Source organism: Dama dama, chromosome 30, assembly GCF_033118175.1.
Source record: "Dama dama isolate Ldn47 chromosome 30, ASM3311817v1, whole genome shotgun sequence".
NCBI classification, from domain to species: Eukaryota; Metazoa; Chordata; class Mammalia; order Artiodactyla; family Cervidae; genus Dama; species Dama dama.
In genome coordinates, this window is record NC_083710.1 from 42628625 (window position 1) to 42644224 (window position 15600).

Below are 15600 nucleotides of genomic sequence, written 5' to 3' on the forward strand. Positions count from 1 at the left end.
ATAATTGTAAATAACGTAGAACTGGCAAAGCAGTAACAAGGATAATTGTTTAGATATTTATTCTGTCAAAGTCATCAAACACCCCTCACAAACTGACAAATATGTACTGCAATAAGCAATGCACCCCTACCCATTATTTTCCATTATACTGTGGAAAAAATGTGAATTGCTATTTACAAAGTAATTTTATTTTTGGTAAGAACAAATTATCTATCAGATTAGCAAACCATTTTTTTATTTTTATTTTATTTTATTTTTTTTAACTTTTAAGCTGATGTTGAACCGTGGCATTAAGATAACTTTCACTTCTTTCAGTAAAAACATTTTGTTGCATGCTATTTATTTGTTTAAATCATCTGTCATGCCTTAACAAAAACCTCCTAAGAATGTTCGAATTTGGATTTGTTTGCACGTGCAACTGAGATCTTATTAACATTAGTTGTCACTCTGTTGGTTTGACCTAAGTGACAAGATGCTGGTACCTGCCAGGCATTGACCAACTATGATAACAAACAGTTAAACAGCAATAATTAGAGATTTATCCCTTAGTTTCCCCCAACTAGCCTACCTGGAGAATGTTCTGTTACATCATGAAGGCACAACACATTAAATATTTTGTGGCTATGGTCTAACACTTGTGTTACAACAACATTATTATATATGAGGATCAACACAAACTGTCATTTCAATAAAGTTGTAGACACACATTTGCCCAATTGAAACTATTTTGAATATTAATTTTCTTTAATATATGCTAATTTAATATATTAATTCTGCATGAGTGACAAGCACAGGATATTACTCCACTTTCTGAAAGATAACACTTTCCCATTAGTATCTCACTTAATGCTACTAAATAAGTGATTTTGCTTTTGCCTACTTTGAAAATAAGGATGTCAAGAAAATAGGTTCTGAATTTTCAAGCTTTTGCAGAAGTCCTTTTATATATGAAGTTTTCATTTTTCATCTTTATTTTTTAGAATTCCAGCAACATAAGCTATCATAAAAGAAGCAAGATTCCAGAACCTTTTCTTTAAACACAAGTATTTGAGATCTTTTGAACAATGTGTGTCAAGACAGACTACTAACGCAGAAACACCTCACTAAAAGAAACAACAAAAATAACAACAAAGAGGCAAACAAAAAAAGGAAAGAAGCAACCAGAAAACACAGAATTATGCTACAACATTTTTAGGTGAACGATATAAGTACACAAAAGTTGTTAATAATAACTTGCTTCTATTTACAAATACTTTAACACTGATTGACTTACAAGTGTCCACTAATGTTGTTAACAGCACAATAGGTTTAATGCTTATCTTTTTAAGTTCTGTTTGAAGTATAATGTCAAGTATAGCAGTCTCAGCACAGATCAGTGACAAAAAGAGCACAATTTTCTAACTGGATATGTCTGTCAGTCACTCTAATCCATGGAACTTCCTTACTCTCCAAATGCATATTCTATTATTCATAGCAGCAGTCCAGGGTCAAAATAAAATGCAATTTAAAAAAAGATATTTGCACAATGGAGATACTTCTGGAAAGTTTAATCAATCCTAGTAAATAAGATCATATGGCTAGTAGGACTATCTTCTCTCTTATGTGATAAAACATTGTATCCTCCATGGTGCCAACACAAAATTATGGGTATCCCTGCTCTAAGGGGCATAGTTGTAGAGATCTATTGAATACATAAAGCTCTGACACACACGGTATTAGCATGTCTATTTAGATTAAAGTCCTTAGGTCCCATATGGCCTTTTTCTTTAGAGTTGGTGCTCCTTAGGACTCTCAATAGCACCTCCTGCTTGCTTATAAGACTTCAGATTTGCCAAAGGAATGTCTGTCATGTGGCTGCCATTGTTGAAATGGCCTTCAGTGGAGACATACTGCTTACGGTCATTGAACTGGTTCCTGTTGCTCTCTTCTTTCCAGGCTCTGGTCAGGGTGTGCCCATTCACAAGCTTGTCCTTCTTGATCCATTCTTTTTGGGGTGCAAAGGTTGAGAGAGGAGATTTAGGGTGTTGATATGGGCCCAAGCCAGGAGGCATCCAGCAATTATCAGAGTGACCCAAAACCAAGCACTCTTGAGTGCACATCTCTGTGGCTTCAGCTAATCCTCGGGGGCCCAGAGGCCCATCTGCAGAGGACAAGAGACAGAAAAAATAACGAAAGAGAGTGGTTAGAGTTTTCATTTTAAATTATATCCTTAGAGAAAAACTGCACTGGTGATCTCTTTTCTCATGAAAATTGTATTAAGTTAAGCAATTCATAGAGTTGACTCCCCATCCTTTTTTTTTCCACTTTTTAATTTTTGCAATATTGTGGTGGTTTCTGCCATACAACAATGCAAATTAGCCATAATTATACACAGATCCCCTCTCTCCCCTTCTTGCCCTCTCCCATCCCATCCCTCCAGGCCATCACAGAGTGCAGACTGTAATTCCTGTGCTGCACAGTAGCTTCTCACCAGCTATCCATCTCACATCTGATAGTGTATACATGTTGATGCTGCTTTCTCCATCTGTCCCACTCTCTCCCTCCACCACTGTGTCCACAAGTTCATTCTCTAGATTTGCCTCTCCATTCCTTCCCTGAAAATAGGTTCATCAATACCTTTTTCTAGATTCCATATATATGCATTAATACACTATATTTGTTTTTCTCTTTCTGACTTACTTCACTCTGTGTAACAGGCTATAGGTTCATCTACCTCATTAAAACTGAAATCCATTCTTTTTTATGGCTGAGTAGTATCCTATTCTTTTAAGAATTACATAGAAGGAATAAAATTCCTTGTTTTGAAGGTAAGAATTACTCTTTCCCTTAAGCCATTTTATATCTAGAGATATAGACAGATCAAAAATAAGTAGATATATAGATATGGGTAAACAAATATACCCATGACATATCATTTCAGATCAACTTTTTCTATGACATATGTATTATTACTGATTTATGTCCTAATTCTCAACAAAAACTCACATTCATTCATGAGAAATAATGAAATTTACAAAATTTTATGTACAATGCCATAAGATGTTGATTAAAAACTCCAAGAATACAAAAAGTGTTACTTGAAATATAATATTAAATATAAATACTGTGAATGGTTATACAAAATGATCTTCCATGTAAACATATCTTAATATGAAATTCATTAAAATAACTTTGCAACATTCTTTTTAATTTAAGTAATAATTTTAAAGAATATTTTAACTAAAGTATGCTACTAAAGACACACCTGGTTGACTTCAAGCATTGTGAAATCCAAGTAAATAAAGATCCCATGTGGTTCCTTCCAAGCTTAACCTATTTTCTTGATTTATAAATGTATTAAATAACCCAAATTTCACTAGAGTGAAAGTCTAGCTAAGTTGCAAATTGGAACACATAGAGTATAATATTCAAAGAGAAAAAAGTCATCATAGGTATTTCTCTCTCTCTCTCTTTTTTTTTTTCTTTTTGCCAGAAGGCACTCTGAAACATTTTAACCATGATTTTGAAAGCAAACTATTCTCTGATTATACAAAGAGAAAATCAGTTCTGTACTGAAAAACAGTAAGTGTTAAATGATCAAGGGTCAAATGGTCAAGGGTTAACTTGGGCTTTTTGTTGTCCTGTTTTCTTTCCCTTGATTAAACAGTCAAGTGATAAGTGATAGCTTGAAAATTAGGAATTGATTTTACAAATGAGGTTAAGTATCAGATAGGCAAGAATGCTAGAGCAATAAAACATTTTCAAAAGCTGAGAGTCATCAGAATAGAAATGTAGAAGAAAACATGCCTGCAAGTTTGCCTACTCAACAACTAAAAGAGCCAACAATTGGAATGCAGGTCTCTGCTAAAATCCAAGTTAGCATTACTAATATCTTTAAATGCCCAATAATTGTGGAGTATTTATATTAATATCTATTTGTCTTAATAATATTCTAGTTATTTCTTCCATGTTAAAAAAAAAAAAAAAAAAAAAACTTGCTGAGATAGGTAACTGTTGGTGGCAAATACCTGACTATACACAGACAGCATCAGAATGGACACTGGATGTGAAAAGGGAAAAAAAACCAAGTGCTTAAAATGTACCCTTACTGAAATTTTAGTCTGTTTTGAAATGTGAAGTCTGCTCTTTAGAATAACAGTAAACTTCCTTCCCATGTGATTCATAGTCCCATCCCCTCAAAAGCAAACAGTTTTATTTTTTAAAACATATGTTCATTACTTAAAACTATTTCTCTCACAAACTTTCAATGATCACTTACTCACTGGGATATTTAATTTAGCCTTCTCTGTGAACCTTTCTCTGTCCTCTGAATTTTGCCCACACTTTAAAACTTCAAACTAATTTCTCCCTTATAGGTTCGCTTTGGTGTATTCAGTGACTCTGTATCCACAAAGCTAACACATTTTGATTTTGGAATCATAGGCCTAGAAAATGCTTTAGCCTGGCTTGTTTTCATTTAATTACTGACTCTATCAAGAGGCAGTTTGCTTCCCATGTACCACAGCAAGCTTCCCTAACTTTGCTAATTCATTTCTTGTATGCACTGGGAAGATTTCCACAGATCAGTTCAGTTCAGTCGCTCAGTTGTGTCCGACTCTCTGTGACCCCATGAATCGGAGCACACCAGGCCGCCCTATCCATCACCAACTCCAGGAGTTTGCTCAAACTCATGTCCATCGAGTCGGTGATGCCATCCGGTCATCTCATCCTCTGTCGTTCCCTTCTCCTCCTGCCCCCAATCCCTCCCAGCATCAGGGTCTTTTCCAATGAGTCAACTCGTCACATGAGGTAGCCAAAGTATTGGAGTTTCAGCCTCAGCATCAGTCCCTCCAATGAACACCTGGGACTGATCTCCTTTAGGATGGACTGGTTGGATCTCCTTGCAGTCCAAGGGACTCTCAAGAGTCTTCTCCAACACCACAGTTCAAAAGCATCAATTCTTTGGTGCTCAGCTTTCTTCACCATCCAACTCTCACATCCATACATGACCACTGGAAAAACCATAGCCTTGACTAGATGGACCTTTGTTGGCAAAGTAATGTTTCTGCTTTTTAATATGCTATCTAGGTTGGTCATAACTTTCCTTCCAAGGAGTAAGTGTCTTTTAATCTCATGGCTGCAATCACCATCTGCAGTGATTTTCGAAGCCCAAAAAAATAAAGTCTGACACTGCTTCCACTGTTTCCCCATCTATTTCCCATGAAGTGATGGGACCGGATGCCATGATCTTAGTTTTCTGAATGTTGAACTCTAAGCCAACTTTTTCACTCTCCTCTTTCACTTCCATCAAGAGGCTCTTTAGTTCCTCCTCACTTTCTGCCATAAGGGTGGTGTCATCTGCATATTTGAGATTATTGATATTTTTCCTGGCAATCTTGATTTCAGCTTGTGCTTCTTCCAGCCCAGTGTTTCTCATGATGTACTCTGCATATAAGTTAAATAAGCAGGGTAACAATATACAGTCTTGATGTGCTCCTCTCCCTATTTGGAACCAGTCTGTTGTTCCATGTCCAGTTCTAACTGTTGCTTCCTGACCTGCATACAGGTTTCTCAAGAGGCAAGTCAGGTGGTCTGGTATTCCCATCTCTTTCAGAATTTTCCACAGTTTATTGTGATCCACACAGTCAAAGGCTTTGGCATAGTCAATAAAGCAGAAATATATGTTTTTCTGGAACTCTCTAGCTTTTTCGATGATCCAGTGGATGTTGGCAATTTGATCTCTGGTTCTTCTGCCTTTTTCAAAACCAGCTTGAACACCTGGAAGTTCACAGTTCATATATTGCTGAAGCCTGGCTTGGAGAATTTTGAGCATTACTTTACTAGCATGTGAGATGAGTGCAATTGTGCAGTAGTTTGAGCATTCTTTGGAATTGCTTTTCTTTGGGACTGCCTTTCTAATGCATAACAAATTCCCTAATTGAGCCCATTCAACTTTTACATTATGGCATTTTTGTCTTTTGTCTTTAGGGTCTGTACGCTCATGTGTATATATTTTTATTTTTGTTTTCTCTCAACTAGATTTAAAATCCATTGATGAAAAAAAAGTAATGATCTGTTTTCTGATTTCTCCTGGTGCTAAACAATAGCAATGATTTATGCACAATGTTAATTGTTAATTAAATTTTTATGAGGTTGAAAATGTTCTGAGAAATTTTTAAAGATATCCTCCACTTAAAAGGCAGAACTTAAGTAATCAGAATATGCTGATTTCATAAATATCATACCAAAAGCTTCCTCAACAACAAATCTCTTTGCCTTAGCAATACTTATGACAGTTAATAAGTGGATTATTTAACTTCTCTGTTAAATATGTTCACTCCTTTTTAGACCAATAGAGATAATCAATATATAATATATCTTTAGGTCTACCAATCAATTCTTAACTTTTAGTATTCCAGAATCACTAGTACATTTTTCTTTTCTTGTTAATAGCTCCAAAGTGGGGGGGAGGGGGGAATTATTAGCTACCTTAGAAATATCAATAGCATCAGGATTTTATAGAGTACATAAAAAGAGAGTATGCAAGATTATTTTTTAAATAGTCTTATTCAATATACATTACTATCTTATTAAATTAACGGTATTACCCAAGAAGTGAGAACACTGTGTGTGTGTGTTGTGTGGACCTGAAACCTTCAGCACTGAGTGACACATTTTAACAAAACAGTGTGCATTATTTTTCAGAACTGATAACATTTATTTATTCCATAAATATTTACTGAACATGTACTATATGCTGACACTGTGACAGGCACTGGGAAAATAGCAGTTAACAAAGCAGATGTCAACACTGTCCGCATGGAACTGTGCGTCTACCCTGGGAAATAAATAATTGCCTTAAAAGCAGCAACCAAGAGACAAAAAAAGGGTGTCATTGCGAAGGAGGTAGAATTCAAGGAGGCTTGTGTCTTCACAAGGCAACAGAGGTACTTTGTTCCAAGCTATAAAATTTCTACATTTTTCTGAAAGTTCTTACAGATAACTGATAATTTTAAGACATTTACAGTTAACATTTGTGTGTACTATATAAAATCTTTTTTTTTTTTATAAAATCTTTAACTTACAAAAATATTGTTCCATTAAATAGTGTTAATTGCTCTTTGAAAAATGTATATGTGATTCATTCTTGTAAATAAATTTGAAAGGTTCTGATAAAGTCTGTAAATAAATTTACAGAGGTTCTGTAGATTCTTAGGTCAGTCTTTTAGGTATCTGATTACTTTACAAAATGTAAAGATTCATCACAAAGTGGGACACAACACAATGATGGCAATTGCATGAAAGCAAGGTTTTGTTACCTATAGCCCTAAAAAAGGCCACCAGGCAGGGCCCCACGGAAGGTTGTACCAAGAACAGCATAAAAATAAGCTAGAATTGTAGTGGACAGTTTATGTATCGCCAACCAGGGTGGGAGGAGCTAGGTTCCGAGCGCCGGCTATGGATTGACTGATTTGAATAATTTTTCAGATTCTAGGGCGCAGAGGCTGTCTCAAGTTATCTGACAACCTGACCTTTCCAACAGTTAGGGTGTGTGATTCATGACCTACAAGTATGAGAGCTCTAGAAGGGAAGTGGTGGGATATGAATTTACTCAAAAAGGGAAAGTGACCAGCCAGGATAACAGAACTGTGGGTCCAACCGCCATCTATCTATATAGAGATCTACCTATCTATCTATATACCCTCATTACAGCAATTTGCTCATATAATTGAGCTACATTGTTGGAAAATTTACTTTGTTTATTTTCTGGGAAGTTTCTATTTTAGGACCTGATGTTAAACAAGGAAAATTTTACTCTTTTTATTTTGACCTATGTATAATTTCCAGTGATTGCCCTGAAGCACACACACACACAATATGGGTTTTATTTTGAGAAATAGCAATGTGTCCAAGTTCTCTTCCATTAAGTCTGTGTCATGAATTGGTAGAAAAAATAAAAACATTTTTATCATGAATTATTAAAGAGAACACAGTCATTCTACTGATTTCCTAAATATCCTGGTCCTTTAAAAGTGTATAATCTGAAGCATCTTAAACATTAAATCATTTCCAGTTAATTTTTCTCATTTTTAGAACCACTTACTGAATTGTTTTACATTTTTAAAAAGGCAAAAGACATTCTTCATAAAGCATTAATATTTAATGTTGTTATTTTCAAAATGTAATTGAAAATAATTCATGATTCTCCATCAAATATATAGCATTTAAAATATCAGGGTTCCTTTGCTAATACTGCAAAACCTATATGCACTGAAATATTATCCTTTATCATTGACATATAATTATTTTTAATGTCATCACTATAAGAGGTTGTCTTAATTGATGAATAATTGTATTTATTTTTTGTAATTCCCTCAACAAGTGTTTATTGAATATCTAACATGTATTACATGTATCAGAAATGTGCTGGATTCTTAATAAATTTTGAAATTGTGTGTGTGCATGCGTGCATGTGCATGCATGTGTGCACTACGCTTCCCTACTTCTCCAAATTTTTCATAAATTTTGATGTCCTATTTCTGTCATGTTATACAATATCTACTTAGAATCCAGATCAGGATTTAAAACTGCTTATAAATACTTTCTATAATTTCAGCCTTATACTAATTACTTCCGTTTTATTTTTTAAAAGTATTTTAAAAACCCTATCATGATTTTTTTTAACACTGAAATATATATTGATTTGGAAAAAAAATCTAAATTACTTTTCTCCTCTCACAATCTGCAATCTATGAGTTTGGTTATCTTTCTTGGTTTTTGAATGTCTAAAGACACAAATGTTGATAAAACTGTCCAAGCCATCTGTCACTGCATTTAAACGCTGAAAGTGAAAACGAAAGCACAGGAAAAGCTACTTGAAAGTCGTCTCAGTTAATGTTTATATTATGTCTCAATGTATTTCCCTCTCCATCTTCACCCAATTCACCTTCCTGCTCAAAACCAAAAACAAAAAAAAAAAAAAACAAAAAAAACCAACAACCTTTTCTATGATTTAGGCATTAACAGCTGTCATAGAGCTGCTTGAATTGCTGACTTTTAATGTGCAGGTTCAAAATGTGAAACTATCCAATTTAATGGATCTCCAGCTATACTTCAATGGCAGCATACTTGAATGAGCTTTGATCTCATTTTGTTATACCCAGAAGCAGAACTGTTACTTCATTGATTAACTCACTGCTGTAATTAACAAGTGCCTTCTGGCCTGGTGTCCACCTGCTTTTCAACCTGATGATTTGAAACCCTTTATTTCCAAAGATCGAAACTGATAAACTGACATGTAAAAAAATCATGAGAACTTTCATATTTCTCATTAGATTTCAAACTATATGACAGTTTGGACTTTTACATGAATAAATTTTCCTTAGAATTTTTCCTATTGGGTAAAATAAGACTAAACAGACTGTCAAAATTGAGTTGTAAAATAGATGTCATTTTTATATCATTTTGGTTCAAATTTATCACCTCTCAGTTTTTGTCTCATTCAGATTTTATTACAGAAAAATACCTCTTTCATGCAAAACATATCTGATTGTCATGTTATAATGGTCTTTTTGTGGTTAGACCATATACCATCATTTTTATGCAAAACAACTGTTAAGTTCCAGTTTTACTGTATTTTCCTCAGAGAAAGTACCTTAAAAGGTAGCATGAATGTAGTATGCAAAGAGTTGTGCATCACTAAACATCTTAAAGTGGAAGATGCATCCACTGACTTGAACTTGCTGAAGCAGTTTACCTGATTTCTAGGCCCAGTGATAAAATTTTTTGTTTTAACAAAATTTCTGGTTTTCAGTAGCTTTTTATCCTATTACTTTGTTTTGTACTTGCTATTGATTTACTGAGAAAAATCTTAATTATACTTGCTCCTTTCCCTACTCAACTTCCTATAAAAAGTTTCAGAGAAACAAAAATTCTCACCTACTACACTTGTAGGTAATTTTAGTATCTCTAAGAGACCAATATAAAAAAAACTTAGTATTTTTACTATATCATTTTCACCCTCAGTTTATTTCTGTTGCTGCTGCTGCTGCTAAGTCGCTTCAGTCGTGTCTGACTCTGTGCGACCCCATAGACTGCAGCCCACCAGGCTCCCCAGTCCCTGGGATTCTCCAGGCAAGAACACTGGAGTGGGTTGCCATTTCCTTCTCCAATGCATGAGAGTGAAAGGTGACAATGAAGTCGCTCAGTCGTGTCCGACTCCTAGCGAACCCATGGACTGCAGCCTATCAGGCTCCTCCATCTATGGGATATTCCTGGCAAGAGTACTGGAGTGGGTTGCCATTGCCTTCTCCACAGTTTATTTCTAAGTCTTTTAAATTTTTGTGAGATAAAATGCAGCAGTGATAACAGTTTCTTATCATGGATTACCCTGAGTAGAAAGCTAAGTCACTTGATGGGGCCTCCTATTATCTCCACACACTATTGATGAGTTTCAGATATGAATCAAATTGATTAATTTACTTCCAGTCTAAAAATGGTCAAAGTTAATTTTGAATATGAGAGTTGACATGAAAACCGAGGAACCTGTTCAGCATTGCTCACATTCCCTTTTGTTATATGATCTCTATTTTAGATCACATCATCCTATAACCAATTGATAATTTAAAATCAACGTTACATGGGAATAGATATGAGTTATTACTCTGCCTAGAGAAACAATTAATGGGTACAAATTTCAATCCCATCTAAACTCAGATTTGAAAGGTCACGCTGACGGCAGGCGGGAAAGCGCCAGCCGGAAAATGCTGACAGAGAAGCCCCCGCCGGAAAGTCCAAGTCCCACGGACATCCACCAATCAACAGCCCGTTGCCAGGCAGACTAATGGACGCAAAGCCGCCAAGACTCCGGCCAATCAAAAACTGACACGAGACTGAAAAGTCCAATCAGCACGCTAGAGCCCGATTCTAACCATATATGGAAAGGTCCCGCCACTTCCGCATCCGCCAGGGTATATAAGTGTTGCCCCCTTCCAGCAGGTTGCAGACTCCCGCTTTCTCCCTGCTCGCGGTTGGGAGCTCTCCCCGGGAGTGATTGCCCAATAAAGCCTCTTAATACTCCAGCACGCTCTTTGTCTTGCCGCGGTGTTCTTACAAGATTTGCATATAAAATAGTATAGAATAGTTATGTGGACAGTCTGAATGCAAAAATAAATCTGGCAAACTTGACTATGCCTATGGGAAAAATATTTTTCATTCATTCACTGAATAATTTTTGTTTGATCACGTTAGGTTCAAGAGATTATTGTACAGAATATCTAAATTCAGAACTAGTTCATAAATCTCAGGTCAGGTGATCATCATAACTCGGGCCAACAGAAATAGATTTGAGCCCCAGTAAAACAATGAATGGATAGGGAAGACAAACGTGCTGCAGTCCATGGGGTCGCGAAGAGTTAGACAAGAGTGAGTGACTTAACTGAACTGAAATCAATGAATTAGTATAAACTTTGTGAAATTAATATTAGATTCACTATTTCCTAGTTACTCATCTAAAAACTGAGAGCCAAGGATTAAATTTTGATGCATGACATCTACCAGCCTTTTATGCCTTTATTAAATATCGCTGTGGTTTGTCATAGATAATCACATTTTCAGTGTTATTTTCATTTTAATAATGAAAAGTCCAAGATAGAGCAAAGAAATTATAAATCAACTGTTTCTGTAGTGTATTACTTACATCATATTAAGTCCTGGAATGTGAAAGTATGATTGGAACAAGTATTTATATTTACTAATCTAAGTAAAAGCTATAATCTAACTTTTAATTTATAGCTCAAATTTAAACTCAAAATTGTGACAGCATCTACAGTCACCTTGAGAAATAAATATAGAAATCTCATACCAGCAGGATCTGACAAAACCTTTGGTTAACAAGTAAACAAGGATTAAATGTTTTACACGTTCTGTTCCTCATATAGATTTTTTTCCCTTGGTCACAGATGAAAAGTCAACATTTGCGGATGGAGTCAGTCCAAATGCAATAACACATGGCCAGCCTGAGCAGCAGATTCTCTGCCAGAGAGGATATTGCTATTTGGACAGACTTTATAGCTCACAAAGAATGGAGAGTGCCTCCTTATAAATCTTTAGCTTTCTATAGCATGGCTTGAATATCAGGTCCCTTTTTTTTTCCTCATCTGCTAAACCTATGGCTGGTAAGAAAATATCTTAGATAATTTTATTGATTCACTGTTCACATTACATGTTGCAATCAATGAAATGACAATGGTCTAAGGTTACTGATTATTTAAATTAACTTAAATTTTTACCCTATTGCATGGTATGCAATAGCTTATTTACATTATTGCAAGCTGTATCTTCTTTCTCCTATAGTTCACTACTTTTTTTCTCATATTTTGTCTTTCATTTTACAAAGTTATTCATATACTGATATTTCCTGAATTACTGTTCATTTCTTACAATCTATATAACTTCTCAAAAAATCACAGTAAATCTTATTTGATATGCAACACATTTTTAGGAGCAATCTCAGGTATGAAGAAATGAAATAATTCATTACAGATGAATTTCAGACTGAGATTAAAGTTTATGAAGAAGCAATTTATATAATCTTACCACCTCTTAAAAAACTCTCAGGTACTTGTCTGAATCCAGACCAGTAGTACATAATACTGTGAAGTAATTTATCTTCACATAGTTTCCACCCTCTCATATTTCAGGTGTATTTAATTAGAATAGAAAAACTGGTGAAATTTGTTTTTATTTCCCCAGTTCTCTGATAATTTTCACCTGGGACCCTTAAATGCAGCCCTGTTCCCTCCTGAGTCTCTGGATAGACATTCTACTTCTCCTGGTCTCCAAAGGGTGTAGAGACTTGTCCTTGGTTATTTTAAGCAATGGGAAATTTGTGAAAAACATTTTGGTAAATTGTTAAACATTTAAAGGCTTCACAAATTTTAAATTTTAAAGACTGTCTGAAAGATTTTCTTTTTTAAAAAAAAGAATAAGCTATCCCATGTGATCTGTAGGGATATGTGTGTGTGTGTGTTTACACATAGACTTTACCATAACTTTGAATTAATAGACTGTAGATCAGTACTTCTCAAATGTTAATGTGCATATGAACCACCTGGAGAAAATGTTAAAATGCAGAATCAGATTCAGTAAATCTGGGGTCCTGAGTTCCTTCATTTCTAAGGATCTCCCAAATGCTGTTGCTTCATTTCAAGGCCCTCTCTTGGAGATGCAAGCATATTGAGTACTTACCTATCTCCATGGGATACTTTCCCAGTGTTCTACACGATTTAAAGTTCTCAAATATGTGCTTGAATCAGAGTTAGTTGGAGGGCTTATCATATAAATTGCATGACCACAATCAGTAATTTTCGTTTTATAAATTTAAGGCAGAGCTTTGAAATTTCTGTTCTAACAAATTCCCTGGAGCTGTTATACTTTTCCTGATTTCTCTAGGCCTTTACTAGCCTCTGTGTTTCAGTCATTTGATGACACCACAGCTTTTTCCAGATCCTGCTCAGTGTTCTTTATCTGCACTTGTAAGTGAAATTGCATCATTATACAGTCCGACTCTTTGCGACCCCATGAATCGCAGCACGCCAGGCCTCTCTGTCCATCACCAACTCCCGGAGTTGTCAAACTCATGTTCATTGAGTCGGTGATGCCATCCAGCCATCTCATCCTCTGTTGTCCCCTTCTCCTCCTGCCCCCAATCCTTCCCAGCATCAGGCTCTTTTCCAATGAGTCAACTCTTCGCATGAGGTGGCCAAAGTATTGGAGTTTCAGCTTCAGCATCAGTCCCTCCAATGAACACCTGGGACTGATCTCCTTTAGGATGGACTGGTAGGATCTCCTTGCAGTCCAAGGGACTCTCAAGAGTCTTCTCCAACACCACAGTTCAAAAGCATCAATTCTTTGGTGCTCAGCTTTCTTCACAGTCCAACTCTCACATCCATACATGACCACTGGAAAAACCATAGCCTTGACTAGATGGACCTTTGCTGGCAAAGTAATGTTTCTGCTTTTTAATATGCTATCTAGGTTGGTCATAACTTTCCTTCCAAGGAGTAAGTGTCTTTTAATTTCATGGCTGCAGTCACCATCTGCAGTGATTTTGGAGCCCGAAAAAATAAAGTCTGACACTGGGGAAACAGTGGAAACAGTGATCGGATTAGTGCCCTTATAAAAAGAGACCAGAGAACTAGATTGTTCTCTCTCTCTCTCTCTCTCTGACATGTACAGCAAGAAAGGTGCTGTTTGCCAACTAGGAAGGGGGAACTCCTCAGACACCTATTTTGCCTGTACTTTAATCTTAGTCCTCCCAGCCTTCTAAATTGTGATAAATAAATGTCCCTTGTTAAAGCCAGTCTATGATATTCTGTTAAAGCAGCTTGTACTAAGACAATGGTAAAAGGCGATTTGCAGATATAATAGGACTCTCATCAACAAATAAAGTTGACTTTTAGTTAAGAAACTAAACTATATTTTGGCCTAAAATAATCACCTGAACTCTTGAAAATCAGGAAGATCTCTTTAGCTATTAGCAGAAAGAAACTCAAATTCAAAGCACAAGAAAGACTCATTATGTCACTGGTGTGTTTGAAGATGGAAAGGACCATGTGAAAAGGATTGGAGAGCAGCTTTTAATTGCTGAGAGAAACCCCAGCTGGGCAGTCATCAGAACAACAGGGATCTCAGTCCTACAACCATAGGAACAGGATTCTGCCAACAGTTTGTGTGAGTTAGAAAATTGGATTCTTTCTCAGAGCCTCAAGAAAATAGTCCAGTACAGTTGATAACTTGATTTTGGCCTTGTGAGACCCTATCTATGGCAAGCCCACTTGGACTGAGATAATAAATGGCTGGAAACTGAGATAATAAATTTTTATTGCTATAACTAAGTGGTGGTGATTTGTAACTAATACATAGACTACTAATATAATGTCTGTCTCTCACTCAAGATACACACAGTCAATCAGCAAGTTCTTCAGGCTAGCTCCCTCCCTAAAAACTCACCATCCCAAGTCACTATTATTTCTTAGCTGGATTCCTTTATTTCACTCTGTGACATTCTATGCTCTGATCCTTAATTAGAGCCATGTATATATAGTTATTAGTAAATAGATAGTATATTCTTATAAGTTTTCTATTGCTGCTGCAACAAATTACTACAAACATTGTGACTTAAAAGAACATTATCTTATAGTTTTGGAGGTCAAAATTCTGAAAATACGTTTCACTGGATTGAAGTCAAGGTGTTAACCAGGCTGCTTCATCCTGGAAACTCTGAGGGAAAAACCCATCTCCATCCTTTCTTCAGCTTCTAGATGCTGTCTATATTTATTGGTTTCTGGGTCCTTCTCCATATTCAAAGCACATACTCCAATATCCATTTCTATTATTACATTATCTTCTTTAACTCCTCCTGCACCCCTCTTTTAAGGACCATTATGATTACACCCTGCCTATGTAGCTAATCCAGGATAATCACATCTCAAAATCCTTAATTTAATCACATATTCAAAGTATCTCTTGTGATGTTAGATAGCACAGTTGCATGTTTGGGGATGAGGATGTGGATATATTTGGGGGTATTTCAGCCTAACACAGTATTTAATGCAGAAC

At 35.8% G+C, this 15600-nt stretch overlaps 1 protein-coding gene across 1 annotated transcript in view; it reads right to left on the reverse strand.

Moving 5' to 3' along the window:
* Nucleotides 1-1283: 1283 nt before the first annotated feature.
* Nucleotides 1284-15600, reverse strand: part of PCDH9 (protocadherin 9) — a 1071425-nt gene continuing 1057108 nt past the window's right edge. The window contains exon 5 of the mRNA XM_061133585.1: nt 1284-2140. Coding sequence (XP_060989568.1) covers nt 1767-2140 — 374 coding nt within the window. The 3' untranslated portion in view covers nt 1284-1766. The remainder of the gene's footprint in view (nt 2141-15600) is intronic.